Source organism: Gekko japonicus, unplaced genomic scaffold (assembly GCF_001447785.1).
Source record: "Gekko japonicus isolate JY-2015 unplaced genomic scaffold, Gekko_japonicus_V1.1 scaffold242, whole genome shotgun sequence".
NCBI classification, from domain to species: Eukaryota; Metazoa; Chordata; class Lepidosauria; order Squamata; family Gekkonidae; genus Gekko; species Gekko japonicus.
Genome location: NW_015159717.1, coordinates 1,121,744 through 1,135,810, shown reverse-complemented (window position 1 = coordinate 1,135,810; position 14,067 = coordinate 1,121,744). Strand labels below are relative to the sequence as shown.

Sequence of the window (14,067 nt, the reverse complement as noted above, 5' to 3'; positions counted from 1 at the left end):
CAGATGGCTTTACCATAGGAACATCTTGATGCTCTTGGGGGCTGGTGTTGGATGTGAATTGTTACAGAGTCTTTCATGTTCCCAAAGCATTTGTGGTTTTGATACTTAAGTTAAAGTTGAATAATGGGAGCTTACATAGAACTTTGCTTGTGAGTCTTCACTGTTGGCTGTTTGTACCAGTTCTAGGAACTTAAAGTTAAAACATGAAAAAAAACGAAGAAGAAAATTTATGAAAGAAACAGCCTTGAACTCCACAAAAGATATTGCAGATGAATGTCAAAGAGGAAACAGTATACCAAAACATAATACACATAAAGGTATATGCATACGAGTCCCTGTTTCTTTATCTTTGGTATCCTAATTTTTATAGATCCTACAGTTCATTTTATTATGTTTTTTTTTTTTAGGAAGTGTTCAGAAGTGGTTAACTTCTGGTGATACTGTCCTACAGCTTATTATACAGAACACTGAGAAAATAAAGGCAGGGGTACATGATATTTCCAAGCTTCTTAATGAACTACTTTCATGGTGGGCAATTAGCAAAGAGGACTATGCTGTGTATACTACAAGTAGTACTTCATCAAGTGAAATAATGGAAGAACTCATAAACTACTTAATTCAGGAAAAAAAAAGAGTGACGACAAGAATTTTTATTCATGTTTTAAGTGAGCTTGAAGAAGTTGATCCCAAACTGCGTGATTGGATGACTCACCTTAACAGAAAAGGTAAGGCAGTGTTAACTGTGTCTGAGCAGAAATTTGAATTGCACATGATCTGATAACCTTAGGGCCGAAAATGAAAGGAATTGAAATATCCTGGCCCAGGTTATCCCCATGCTATTTACAATGGAAGTTAAGCTTGTGTAGTGGTTAAAGATTGTGTAGTGGTTTAGTGGTTTAAGGGTTGGACTAGGATCTGGGAAACCCAAGTTCAAATCCCCACTCTGCTGTGGAAGCTTGCTGGGTGACCTTGGGCCAGTCACACACTCTCAGCCTAACCTTCTTCATGGGGTTATTGTGAGGGTAAAACAGAGGAGAACAATATGAGCTGCTTTGAATTCCCCTTGGGGAGAAAGGCAGGATATAAATAAAGTAAACAAATTAAGTTTTAATTTCTGTTCCTCATTTATTTCCACTGAGGAAAATTAATATTTATTATCATGCATATTAAGGACGGAGGGGAGAAGCATCCTTTTACTACTCTGATAGATTATGGGGAAATATTAACTCCCCCATTTTTGTCATAATGTTATCAAAGTTTTGGTCTTATGCTACTGTTAAATACATTCCAAAAAAGATCGAATGTTATGAAGATCGTGGATCTCTAATGTTGGATTGGCTTCTTTGCGTTCATATTTTTAATAAGATATTGACCACTTCTGAATGTTGTTGTTGTGAATTTTTTGAAGTTTCTGATTTAGGACTATTAAACTCCTGAGGAAGAGTTGTGGCTAACGAAATGAGATTCTCTAGTGGTTCAGGCAGTGGGACAGTCCATACGAATGGGTAAGCTCCTCCTCCTCCAATCACAGGGTCGGCTTCAGACTTTGATCCAGGCGGGGAGGGGCTTATCCCCTGGAGAGACTCCCAGTTCCTACCGGCTCTGCTTCAGAGCAGGACATGCTTCGGCGGCACTTAACAGCGCAGCAAGAAAGGAAGAAAGAAGAACAAGCCACAAGCACTCGAAAGTGCTAATCTCAGCGGCTCCACAGCTTGAGGGTGTCTTTGGCGCTGGGAGATCCCTGGCTGCTGTGGCGAGCTTCAGCGTCCCTCTATAGACTTCCACCGGCCTTACCCTCCCTTTTGGGTGGAGGGCCTACCCCTTGGAGTTTGCGGGGTGCGGTAGAGTCCGCTTACGCGGCCGGGCTGTGTTTTTTCCTCCGATCGGTCCCCGGAGCATGGGAGACTCATGAGGTGGTGCAGTGGCGGTGAACGAATTGGTGAAGCCGCGGTGAGTCTTCCCAGCCTCTTACAGCCCTCTCGGGTCAGGATGGACCGGGGTAAAGAGGGGAGGCAGAACGAGGGGGCGAACGGTTGCCTTTCCTCTTAATTTTTGGGACCCAATGCGGGGGAATCCTTCACCCACGCCCGTTTTCCCCCCTGCCTTGACAAGGTTTTCATCCCTGGGGGGGAGTGGATATGAGATAGGGGAAGGAAGAACTTTCAAGGGTGACCAAGTCCTTCCCTGAGATTATGGTGCTTGGCTGCCTAGTATTTTAGGCAGGAAAGTACAAAGTGTCAGCCATTTTAGCCTCATAGGACCTTGTTTCACTTTTGTTGCAGGCTTAGTGAAATGGCTGATCAGACCAAAAGAGAAACTGCACTAGACAGTGGCAGCCCTCTTAGTGAAAGGAGCTTTCCCAGACTTTCAGTTTCCCTAGCATCACAAGAAGCAATGGGCTCTCTGGAAGTAGATCCTAGGGAAATTCAAAAAGCTGAACTGATGAACTGGTTCAGAAAAGAAATGCGAAAGGAGTTCAGAGAGATGTTGCAGGACATCTTTCAGGGATCTGGTCCGGCTGAACCATCATGGGAAAGGGGCAGAGCACACAAGAGGTCCAGACCCAATAGGGAGGATGTGTCTTCCAGCAGCTCTAGGTTCCCTCCTAGACCCAAACACAGGAAGAGAGTTAGATCTTCTCCCAAATCCCATAGCTTTCTCATGGACAACCTGGAGAGGGATTCAGACTCATCTTTATCTTCTTCAGAAAAGGAAGAAGGAGAATTGTCTGAGGAAACAGAGGAAGTAATGCCTTCTGTTCAGTCTAGGCTTTCCCCCGAGGAATTATATTCCAAGCTGCTACCCAAAGTACTCAGGACTTTAGACCTCTCATCTAAACCCAAGACAGTTACAGAGCAGGATTCTGAATTCCAATCAGGTGTAGGAAAATGAATGCCAAAACTGTCTGTCTCACAACCAGGGCTTCCTCTCCCTGCATCCTTCTTTAATATAATGAAGGCAGAATGGGAGCAACCTGCAAAACCCAAGGCTTTTTTTCAAAGTTCTATTCTTTCATGCCAGAAGCTTCTAAACGACTGAAACTGCCCACAGTTGATGACCCAGTTACCAGTTTGTCTTCTAACTCAGTTTTGCCCATGGATGCGGATGGAATGCCTAAAGATCATTCTGACAGGCTCATTGAACAGGCGCTACATAGGATTTTTGAGGCTTCCTCCTGTTCCCTAAGAGCATCCACCGCAGGATCCTTGTTTGGCAGGGTGGCCTACGACTGGGTAGAGAATCTAGCTTCTGCAGAAGGTAGCGCTCCGAAGGAATTTAAGGATGAAGTTTAAGAAAATTGCGCTGGCGGTTGCATTTGCAGCAGATGCCACCCTGGATGCTGTTCAGCTTTCAGCCAGAGCTATGGCATGTAGTGTGATGGCGCGCAGAAATAATTGACTCTGTCACTGAGATGTAGACTCTTCAGCACAGGCTAAGGTCGCAGCCGTACCTTTCAAAGGGACTAATCTCTTTGGGGAAGGGTTAGATAGATTTTTGGTGGAAGACAAGGATAAGAAAAAAGTCTTGCCATCCAAAAAGAGGGATGGCAAGTTTAGAAAGAGATTTCAGCCCTTTCGGGAGCAGAAGCGGGGACAGAAGCCCACTTTCTCCAGGCCCTTCAAGTCAAAATGGCAGCCTAGATCTCACGTTAGCAAGCCCTTTGCCCATAACAAGAGTGATCAATCCTCAAATGTCCCAGAAAAAGGGCACATCAGCATAACTATCTGACTACCCGGAATGTTTCAGGAATTGGGGGAAGACTTCAGTCATTTGCAGAGCAATGGCATCAGACAGTCACAGACCGTTGGGTCCTGGACACTGTAACTCACGGATACAAACTCGAGTTTTCCTTCAAACCCCATGAGCATTTTGTTCAAACTGCCAGACACTGGGATCGGTTAAAGCATCAGCAGATGCTATTAGCCATCAATCACCTGGTGATTAGCCATCAATCACCTGGTGGAGATCGGAGCAATAGAGAGGGTTCTAGCCTCTCTCCAGAAGCGGGGAGTTTACTCAATTTTCTTTTTGGTCCCAAAGAAAAATGGGGACACCAGGGCCATCCTGGACCTAAAGTGGTTAAATCGTCGCATAAGGGACAGGAAGTTCAGGATGGAAACTCTTCGTTCCATTCTCCCAACCATTCAAAAAGGGGACTTTCTGTTCTCCATAGATTTGTCAGAGGCCTACCTTCATATTCCAATTTACCAAGATCACAGGAAATTCTTTCGCTTTTCGTATGCAGGAATGCACTTCCAATACAGGGCTCTCCCCTTTGGGTCAAAATCTTCCCCGAGGGTATTCAGAAAAGTACTAGTGTCACTGATAGCAGTTCTCAGAATGAAAGGCGTAGAAGTTTTTCCATATCTGGACGACATTCTTCTCAAGGTGTTGTCGTCTCAGGAGAGCTTGAATGTAGCCCAGGTCACGGTGCGCACATTGGAGGATCACGGGTTTGTGATCAATATGGCAAAAAGCCATTTACAGCCGACTCAGCGGCTGATTCACCTGGGAGTAGAAATAGATACCATCAGGGATCAGGTCTTCCTGTCTCAGGACAGGGAACAGAAGATCCGATTACTATTATCAGAAGTGCTGGAACAGCCCAAGACAGAACTCATGACTCTAGCCAAACTCTTGGGAATGTTAGTGTTTTGCCAGGACATGTTTTCACGCCAGACCACTGCAGAGATTTCTTCTCCCTTTTCAGGAAGCTATAACGTGCAAGAGGTTCAAATTGTTACAACTTCCAGAGTCAGTGTGCCTCTAGCTAAACTGGTGGCTTGATCCGTGTTGGTTTAAACAGGGTTCTCTGAGGGATCTCACGAGGATACTGATGACCATGGATGCCAGCCTCTCAGGGTGGGGTGCACACTCGGGAGGGAGAATGGTCCCAGGAGGAGTCAGTGAGGAGTATCAATTTTTTAGAGTTGAGGGTGATAAAATTGGGGCTCCAGAGTTTCACTACTCTCTTGTACGATCAGCATGTTCTGGTCCAAACGGACAATATGACGACAAAGGCCTATGTAAACCATCAGGGGGGGACCAGAGTGAGTAGACTACACCTCGAAGCAGATGAACTGATGTCCTGGGCAGAGAATCATCTATTATCCCTGAAGGCGACGCACGTGGCAGGGAAAGACAATGTGCTGGCAGGCGGGTTAAGCATGAGGAGATTGGATCAGTCGGAGTGGGAGCTGAACAAGAAAGTGTTCCTGCAACTCTGCCACAGCTTCGGGCAGTGGATCTATTTGCGACGGAGTTGAACCGTCAAGTTCCGGTCTTCTTCACAAGGGTGAGAAACGAACAAGCCAGAGGAACGGACACTTTAAATTGCGACTGGCCGCAAGGGCTTCTCTATGCGTTCCCGCCCATACAGATAATACACAGAGTGATTAAAAAAATACGTCAGCAGAAGGCGGAACTTGTCCTGATAGCCACGTGTTGGCCACGAAGGATGTGGTTTACTAAAAAGCTATTGACGCAAGATCCCCGGAAACTTCCTGTACGGGAGGACCTCCTAGTTCAGGGCCTGATGAGGCACCCGCATCCGGACATTTTCAGGCTCACAGCATGGAGGTTGAGCGGGAAACACTCCTAGGTGTAGGGTATCCTGACAAGGCCGTTTCCACTATGCTAGCGTCCAGAAGGAACTCCACCAATAGAGTTTATAATGCCTCCTGGCAAGTGTTTTCTTCTTGGTGCAGACAGCAGAAGGTAGATCCGTTTAGGGCCTCAGTAGGCCTGTCTTTCGTTTTTTGCAGGACGGTCTCGATAAGGGTCTCAGTACTAGCACCCTGAGGAGGCAGGTTTCAGCGATTTCAGCCGTCAGGGGGGCCAGGAAGGGTAGTTAGCTTCTCCGTCACCCTCATGTGAAAAGGTTTCTGAGGGGGGCCTCCCTCCGCAGATTCATCATTTCCCTACTATTCAGTTTAATACCGTACGTCTCATTCCAGAGAGCCATTACAAGGCTGAGGTCAAGCTGCAGAAAAGAATGTGTGTAACAAGAGAAAAATATTTCTGAAGCTTCTAAGCCTGCAAAAAAAATAAATAGAAAGTCAATTCACATAAAGGGTAATCTTCAGGCCTCAGACCAAACATTACAATTGATTACCTGCTTACATGTCATACACAGAAAACAATAAAACAATAGGATCATAGGGTACAATACAAACAATATACAAAACAACACTATGATATCACTGTAATTGTACAATTCTCAATGAATGAAATATAGTTATTAATAAAAATATAACAATAAATTCAAAAACAATCTACAGTGCCTTTATCTGTTTGCATTATTACAAAGTCTAATAAAAAATATACTGGTTTTGTATAGTTCAATATCCATTCTTCAACCACTTGCATTTCCATGACCAAAGACCACTGTTTCACCTTTTCTCTCTGAAACTGTACTCCCACCTCACAGTGCAATCTGTACTCAACAAGTCAGTTAGTAGCAACTTTAAGGCACTTCTTAAACATAAACAATTCCTCGCTTCTTATGCATAAACAATTCCTGACGAGACCATAGGTGAATGGAAGGTTTCTTTCACTTACCGTGAAGCTTCCTTTCTTGGTGGTTCAGGAGTGGGACAGTCCGGCCCGCCCAGTTGTGGTGGGTTCCTCTTCTCCAGTTTGCTGGGCATGCTGGGGGACCTACAGTTGGTAGAGAAGCTGAGCAGAATTCAAGTTCCTGAAGGCCGCACACACTGTTTTCACTGTTTTCAGTGGGTAGACAGTTTTCACTCCAGGGTTCTATTCTTAGGTTCCTTGGGTTGTTTTATTTTCTTGGTTGTTATACTCTCTAGTGTGGAGAGGTGTTCTTCCTTCTAATAGTTTCCAGATGGGGTACAGCGGACTTGTGGATGACTGGGAGAGTCTCTAGGGGATAAGCCCCTCCCCGCCTAGATCAAAGTCTGAAGCCGACCCTGTGATTGGAGGGGGAGGAGCTTACCCATTCGTACGGACTGTCCCACTCCTGAACCACCGAGAAAGGAAGCTTCATGGTAAATGAAAGAAACCTTCCATTCACCTATGGTCTCGTCAGGAATTGTTTATGCATAAGAAGCGAGGAATTGTTTATGTTTAAGAAGTGCCTTAAAGTTGCTACTAACTGACTTGTTGAGTACAGATTGCACTGTGAGGTGGGAGTACAGTTTCAGAGAGAAAAGGTGAAACAGTGGTCTTTGGTCATGGAAATGCAAGTGGTTGAAGAATGGATATTGAACTATACAAAACCAGTATATTTTTTATTAGACTTTGTAATAATGCAAACAGATAAAGGCACTGTAGATTGTTTTTGAATTTATTGTTATATTTTTATTAATAACTATATTTCATTCATTGAGAATTGTACAATTACAGTGATATCATAGTGTTGTTTTGTATATTGTTTGTATTGTACCCTATGATCCTATTGTTTTATTGTTTTCTGTGTATGACATGTAAGCAGGTAATCAATTGTAATGTTTGGTCTGAGGCCTGAAGATTACCCTTTATGTGAATTGACTTTCTATTTATTTTTTTTGCAGGCTTAGAAGCTTCAGAAATATTTTTCTCTTGTTACACACATTCTTTTCTGCAGCTTGACCTCAGCCTTGTAATGGCTCTCTGGAAGGAGATGTACGGTATTAAACTGGATAGTATTCTGAGCTGCTCACCTCAAGATTACGATGAAACCTTAAACGTCTTTTGTAACTCAGCTGTCATGCAGCTTCGCTGTTTTATATGGCTGTTAGAAGAGAATAGAGAGAATTTTCCATCTTTTCATCAATTTCTAGATGAATACTTTGATAAAATGGGTAAGTATGTTGTGAACAAATAATGTTTTACTACTTTAAAACTTAATTGCTATGTACTGGTATATGGCTGTGGGAGTGGAGAGAGGTGGTTCAATGGGAAATGCCTTAGGCTTAATAGTGGAGTTCCAGATTTAACACCCTTCAAAGCTCCATTGACTTCAGTGGGCTAAATGCTGCTTAGGATTGCACTGCAAATAATGTTTAGGAGGTACTTGGTCCTGGGGAAACCTGCTTCCTTGGCACTACACTAAAGCCTAGGTTTGTACCAGCCCTTGTATTATGAAGCAATCCTCCCCTCTGTTCTAACCTCATTTCTGAGTCAGATTGACCGCAATATATATATATATATATATATATATATATATATAACAAAGCATTGGAGGGGGGGACATTTTTTATCTAGTGGGTTATACATGCATAGGTTCTATATTGAAAGGAGAAGCAGAGGTCACTCTACAGCTGATGACCCATACCTGCTTCTCTTTGAAGGTATACACACCTTTTATTTCTTGAATTTCTCTGATTGTGATCTACAGTGTTCGACGTCTTCTTAGAATAACTTTAAGTATATGCACAAGTTATTAGAATGTTGGGTGACAAGAGTTCGGGGGGGGATTTAGAGTGTAGCCTTTGATCAAGAGACCTATGAGCAGAATGGATCTTTGGAGCCCCCTCAAAAGATACACTTCAGGATTTATTCACCTTCAGGCACAGTATGTGATATGGGGGGGTAGTGGCAAGGGGGTTAGAAATCCCCCCTCCCCACAATAGCAGAAGTGACAATATGCTAACATTAGAGGATAGATTCTAAACCATAGCTTGGATTCAGTGGAGTGTTTCCATAGGCAGAAAGATTCCTGCCTGCAGACCTTGACTTTCTTGATTTCCAGAAGCAGCATTTCATTGGGCACTTTAGGCTGCAACGGGCAGGGGTAAGAACAGAAAGTGTTGGGCTGTTTGGATTGGAGTCCTTATGCTTGTCAAAACACTCTGTTGAGTGTGGGCCCATAGTATTTGAAGTGATTTATGTGTCTTATTTTTCTTATTGAAATAATTAAATTTCTTTTTTAAATAGATAATCCTTTTACTGTATTAAAGAAGCAGGAAACTGAAACTACTTCAGTAAGTGGTTAATTTCTATTAATCTTCCTGAACAGGAAACACTGGTAAATTGGGGAAAAGTGGACTATTGAACATCTATAAGTATCAGTTTTACTTTTATATTGTATACTATACCTAGAATGTATTGCATAAGTGCCAGCTACTCCCTTTCCAAGTCCACCCTTTGGTCTTCCTAACCTAATTTTGATCCCCAGATAGTAGTGGGGCTTCTTTCTGTAAGAGGATTTTTAAGAATCACCTGGCAACCTAGTAAACAGTGGCACCAAACTAAGTTCTTTAAGCAAGCTTTAACCGTTTGGGGGCCTCACATGATGGTTACTTAGGATAGTTAGAAAATATGATGGTGCTACTTAGGATAGTTAGGAAATAACTGCATGCTCAGCTCTATTACAGGTTTATGTGATGAAGGAACAAGGAAGCAAGGGACTGAATTTATGGCATTTATGTGTTTTTTAAACTTTAACTTTTTAGAGCCTTGTAAGCACTGCATCTTTATGGCCAGCAGGCTCCACATTTATTTGTTTTTTTAAAGTTCTTTTAAAAACATTTTTCAAATGTAGACAAGTACATACTGGGGTAGATCCAGTGTGAAATTTCTGCTTCTTCCACAAGCAGAAATCCAAGAAAAAGATTGCAGTGACCATTTGTTCTAAGTCATACTTAAGGTATCCCCACTTGTGTTTCTGCTTGCACAAGACATTGTGTAACCAATCTTGGATTTTCAGGAAATGAACCTAACAGCCACTTCATTATCAAAGTGGCTCCCCAAAGGTACAATACAGGTGATTGAAGAGATGGTCACCCTTCTCGAGGCCATTAAATAAAAGCCCTGGTTTATTCCTGCTTATGGGTATATATGTACATATGTAAATATATGTGTGTGTGTGTATATATATGTATGTATATAAATACACACACACACACATATATACACACAGACAGACACATGTAAATTTGTGTGTGTGTATATATATATCTATGTAATTTTGTATTGTGATCTAGTAAATGCAGGAAGGAATCAGAGCACATGAGCGAAGGAAGGAAGGGGAGGAGTAAGCATGTGAAGCCAGGGCTTGCTCGTGTGATTTGGCATTATTAATAGACTGAGCCAGCATTTTCTGAATGGAAAAAATATATTGGGTCTTGTGCTGCTTCTCCTGTGCTCCTTGTCATACCTGTACTTCCTCTCCCCGCCCCCAAAATAAATAAATAAATAATTCCTGTCTTCCCTTTGCATTGTTAAGCATAAAGCTAACTGCAGTTACCAATAATCTCTCCCTTATATATAATTAAACAAGACGCAGAATCACGCAGCGGAGAGAAAATGCGCACCAACAGTGTTTCGATGGCTGAACTGTCCGTCAGAAGCTTCCCCAGCTTCCATTGGCCGTGTCCCCTAAGTCCCACCTCAGAACACTCCCCCCCCAACTCGCCAGGGCTGGATGGAATGGCAGCGACAGCTCATCACCACTCGCCGAGGCCGGATCCCCCCCTTTATCGCACACCTGTTTTTCCCCCCCCCCCCCCCCCCCCCCCCCCCCCCCCCCCCCCAAAAACCCCCCGCCCCCCCCCCCCCCCCCCCCAATGGGGCAGGGCTTGTGCAGGAGGACTCTCTGGTGGATCGTGCCCACATTAATTAGCAAAAGAAGCCGAGTGGATTTGCCAAATGCACCTCAACCGTGCTCCACAATCCAACACACCTCCCTCTCAGGGAATTCATCCGCCTCTCGAAGAAGCAATGTGGGCATTTTGAGGAGGAACCACGTGGGATGCTAGAATTCCAGATGTGGAATTTGGCCTTCAAACAGGGTTCCCAACACTGCCGTGGCAAATGGTGGGGGATTTGGGTTGGCAGTGCGCGGTGAGGGCAGTTTGGGGAGAACGTGATGTCCCTTCTGGGTGACGCTCTAGGCTGCCTCCCCTAGTCTCTATCATCTTCACCATAGAGACTAAGGGAAATTCCTAGAATGTCGCCACGTGGAAGCTATTTTTCTACCACTCCTCAATTCCTTGAGAGTGGGGAACTGGGGCAGGTAATTCCCTGTGTGTGTGTGGGGTGTAAACGCTACAATATGCCCCATTTCCTTGATTGCAAATGCCTCCCCCCAGCTGATTTATACCCCAGCTAAGGCGTGTTGAGGCGTGATAGCAGAGGAGGAGGAGAAGAAGAAGAGGAGAAGGAGGAGACTGGATTTATACCCCGCCCTTCACTACCCAAAGGAGTCTCAGAGCAGCTTATGATCACCTTTCCTTCCTTTCCTCACAACGGACACCCTGGGAGGGAGGTGGGGCTGAGAGAGCTCTGATTTTTTTTTAGCCCCCCCCCCCCCACTTCTCTTGCCCTCCTGGGAAGTCGTATGGACGGGAGAATCTTTTGCAGGCCCCCCTGCCTCCCCCCCTTCTTCCTTCCTTCCTTTCTCTCTCTCTCCCCCCCACCTTCTCTCTCTTTCTCCTTCCTCTCTCTCTCTCTCTCTCTCTCTTTCTCCCTTCCTTCCTTCTTCCACCCACCCTACCTGTCTAGGGGTCCGTTGTCTCCGTCCACAACGGGCTTTGCTCCCTAGTAATAATAATAATAATAATAATAATAATAATAATAATACCTTTCGATTTTAATGATCGCTCAATCCTGCAGAGCTGCAGGCTCTGAGCGATTTACTGTTACACAGGTTTTCACAAGGGACTAACAATGATAGGGGTAAGGGAGGACAACATATAATTCTTTAAATCGCACACGTTTGCAGCCGACGGGGATTTTGTTCAGATGTAGGCTTCAGTCGTGTTCCGGGCAGCATTCATTTCAACTTGGCTTGATGACGTTAGTTCTTCTTGGGCTGCTTTGAGTTGTAGTGCCGCACTGCCACCGCCTGGCCGGATTGACCCATTACAGGCTTCTTGATGCCGAAGAGGCATTTACACCAGCTCAGAACCCAGAATTTAAATCTGATCAAGGTTAATCAGACATAATGAGAAAATGTGATTAATGCTGAAATGGGGAGGAAAGGGAGAACTTGGATGGGAACTTTAGTTCCAGATAAGCATTTCTTTAAGAGACCTAGAAACATGATGTTTGCTTCAGGCTATTTAATTTTGTTGAAAGGTGGTGTAGATGATCAAAACACTGGGCTGGATTTTTCCCTTTCTTCCTATACCTAGACAAACCTGCTGCTTGTCTCTTAGCAGTGACTAATTTTGCAAGATTTTTCATGGGATCTATTCCATTTAAGCACATTTTTGCAGTATGAGATTTTTTTTCATATGAAACATTACTAACCTATTACCATAAAATAAGTTTTTTTAATCAGATCGCCGTATTTTTAATTACCTATTGTGAACAGTGATTGTATTTCTGTGGCAGATTTCCCAAGTAACTGTTTTTTTCTAGTTATGTGTAGTGTTGACTTTTTTGTAGAAAAGTTTGCACTTGAAATTTGTTTGTGTAATATTTGGGGAAGAATAGTTGTTCATCATTTTTACTTAATTAGATCAGAATAGTAATTCACGACTCCGACCTTAAATTCTTTCCAGAGGTAGGCTTGCTGTTGGTGATACTTCTGAATTTCCCCTATTGATCCCCTTTTAGTGATCCAGGTAATGAAGGCAAGTTCTTTGAAGAGAGGCTCACTTGGGAGCTGATTGGAGGCACCCCCTTCTTTCTATCTCCAGTTTGTCTCCTACCTCCATAAATTGTAGATCTTAGGTATCTGGTATATTGTTCAGGTGTAGGCCTGGGTTTCTTCTTTACAAAATATAAGGAGCTAGTTTCATGTACTACCGCAGCACTGTTTAAAGGGATATGACAATTCCAGTGTAGTCGTTTGGGTGTACTTGTTGACATTATAATGTCAGTATTGAGCAAACTGGTAAAACAATTTCACTTTAATTGGTTTTCACCAATGTCAGGAGTGGGATATGCTAACAGAAACCTCGCTAGTTTCCCCTGTATGTGAGGGGAAGACAACAATTTCACATATTAGACCTGTTGCGGAACAGGCATCTATGCCTGTGCCTGTTTCTTCCCCATATAACAGATGTGGGTTTTGTGACATCTTCACTTCTTTGGGAGCTGTTTGCAACCTCTTATTATTTTATGGGATAATAATGAATGGAAATAGGGAAAAGGCAAATAAACGAGATCTATCTCCAGTATTCTCTTCAGGTGAAAAAATACAAATAATGCCAAGAGGCATTATGCAAACATTTTTTTTCTGAAAAGTGTCAGTTATGATGACTAAAAGTAAACATTAAATTTCTTTTTCCTTCCAGAATAATGGTATCAAAGTAAAAAACAGAAACCGAAAGAAACCGAAGGAATCAAGGGTATATAATATCTTATTTTTAAAGAGAGACTACAGTGTTATAGTGCAGCAAAAATACTAACAAATACCCATATACTTTTCTGTATCTTCTTCCATTTCTTTTTTCCTCCAGTCTTTCTTTTTTTATGTCATTTTGAAAATTAAGGAAAGGTATTGGCAACTAAATTATATCAAAAAACATTCCAGTTACAAACTTGCAGTTTTCTTTAAGCTTGGGAAATGGTGGACATACAGAGAAGCTATATCCATTTTATACAATGTGGATTTGAACAAAATAAGTTTAGGTGAACCTCTCAGCTTTTCTGGTAATTTCTCAGACTGAAACTACTATTTCCCAAATAGGTCCTCCAGAGAACAATTCAGACAGTATTCTAAAAACAGTAAGCCTATCCTTTTGTCATTTTCCAGTTCTCAAGTTTCTTATACTCTGAGGGCACTCAGGCAGTGAAGTGGTATGAAACTTAGGGTGATTCAAATTCTGATGCTGTGGGGCTATTGCCTGTTTAAGAATCTTAATGAATTCTTGCATGACTTTTAGTTAAATATGCATTAGGTAGCATATTAACATAACAGCTGTTCTGGAGAAAAATCATTTTGTCTTTAACTGTTGCATGTTTGTTTACGAAGGCCCCACCTGTCTGTTACTGTAAGACAGTGAGAGCAAGACCTCGTTATACTTGTGAATAGTTAAAGAACAACCAGAATATACATAGCTGTTAATCAACATGTACAATAATAGTAGTCCATTGAAAGTATAAATAATGTTGACAACTAATTATTTTATTTATTATACTTAAATTCTGTTTTCTTCCATCATGAATATT

At 42.8% G+C, this 14,067-nt stretch overlaps 1 protein-coding gene across 1 annotated transcript in view; it reads left to right on the top strand.

Annotated features, from left to right (window-relative positions):
• Positions 1–14,067, top strand: part of TTC3 (tetratricopeptide repeat domain 3) — a 123,784-nt gene that overhangs the window by 54,933 nt on the left and 54,784 nt on the right. Inside the window, exons 25-29 of the mRNA XM_015417716.1 lie at positions 181–317; positions 408–725; positions 7,536–7,805; positions 8,881–8,927; positions 13,191–13,244. Coding sequence (XP_015273202.1) covers positions 181–317; positions 408–725; positions 7,536–7,805; positions 8,881–8,927; positions 13,191–13,244 — 826 coding nt within the window. The remainder of the gene's footprint in view (positions 1–180; positions 318–407; positions 726–7,535; positions 7,806–8,880; positions 8,928–13,190; positions 13,245–14,067) is intronic.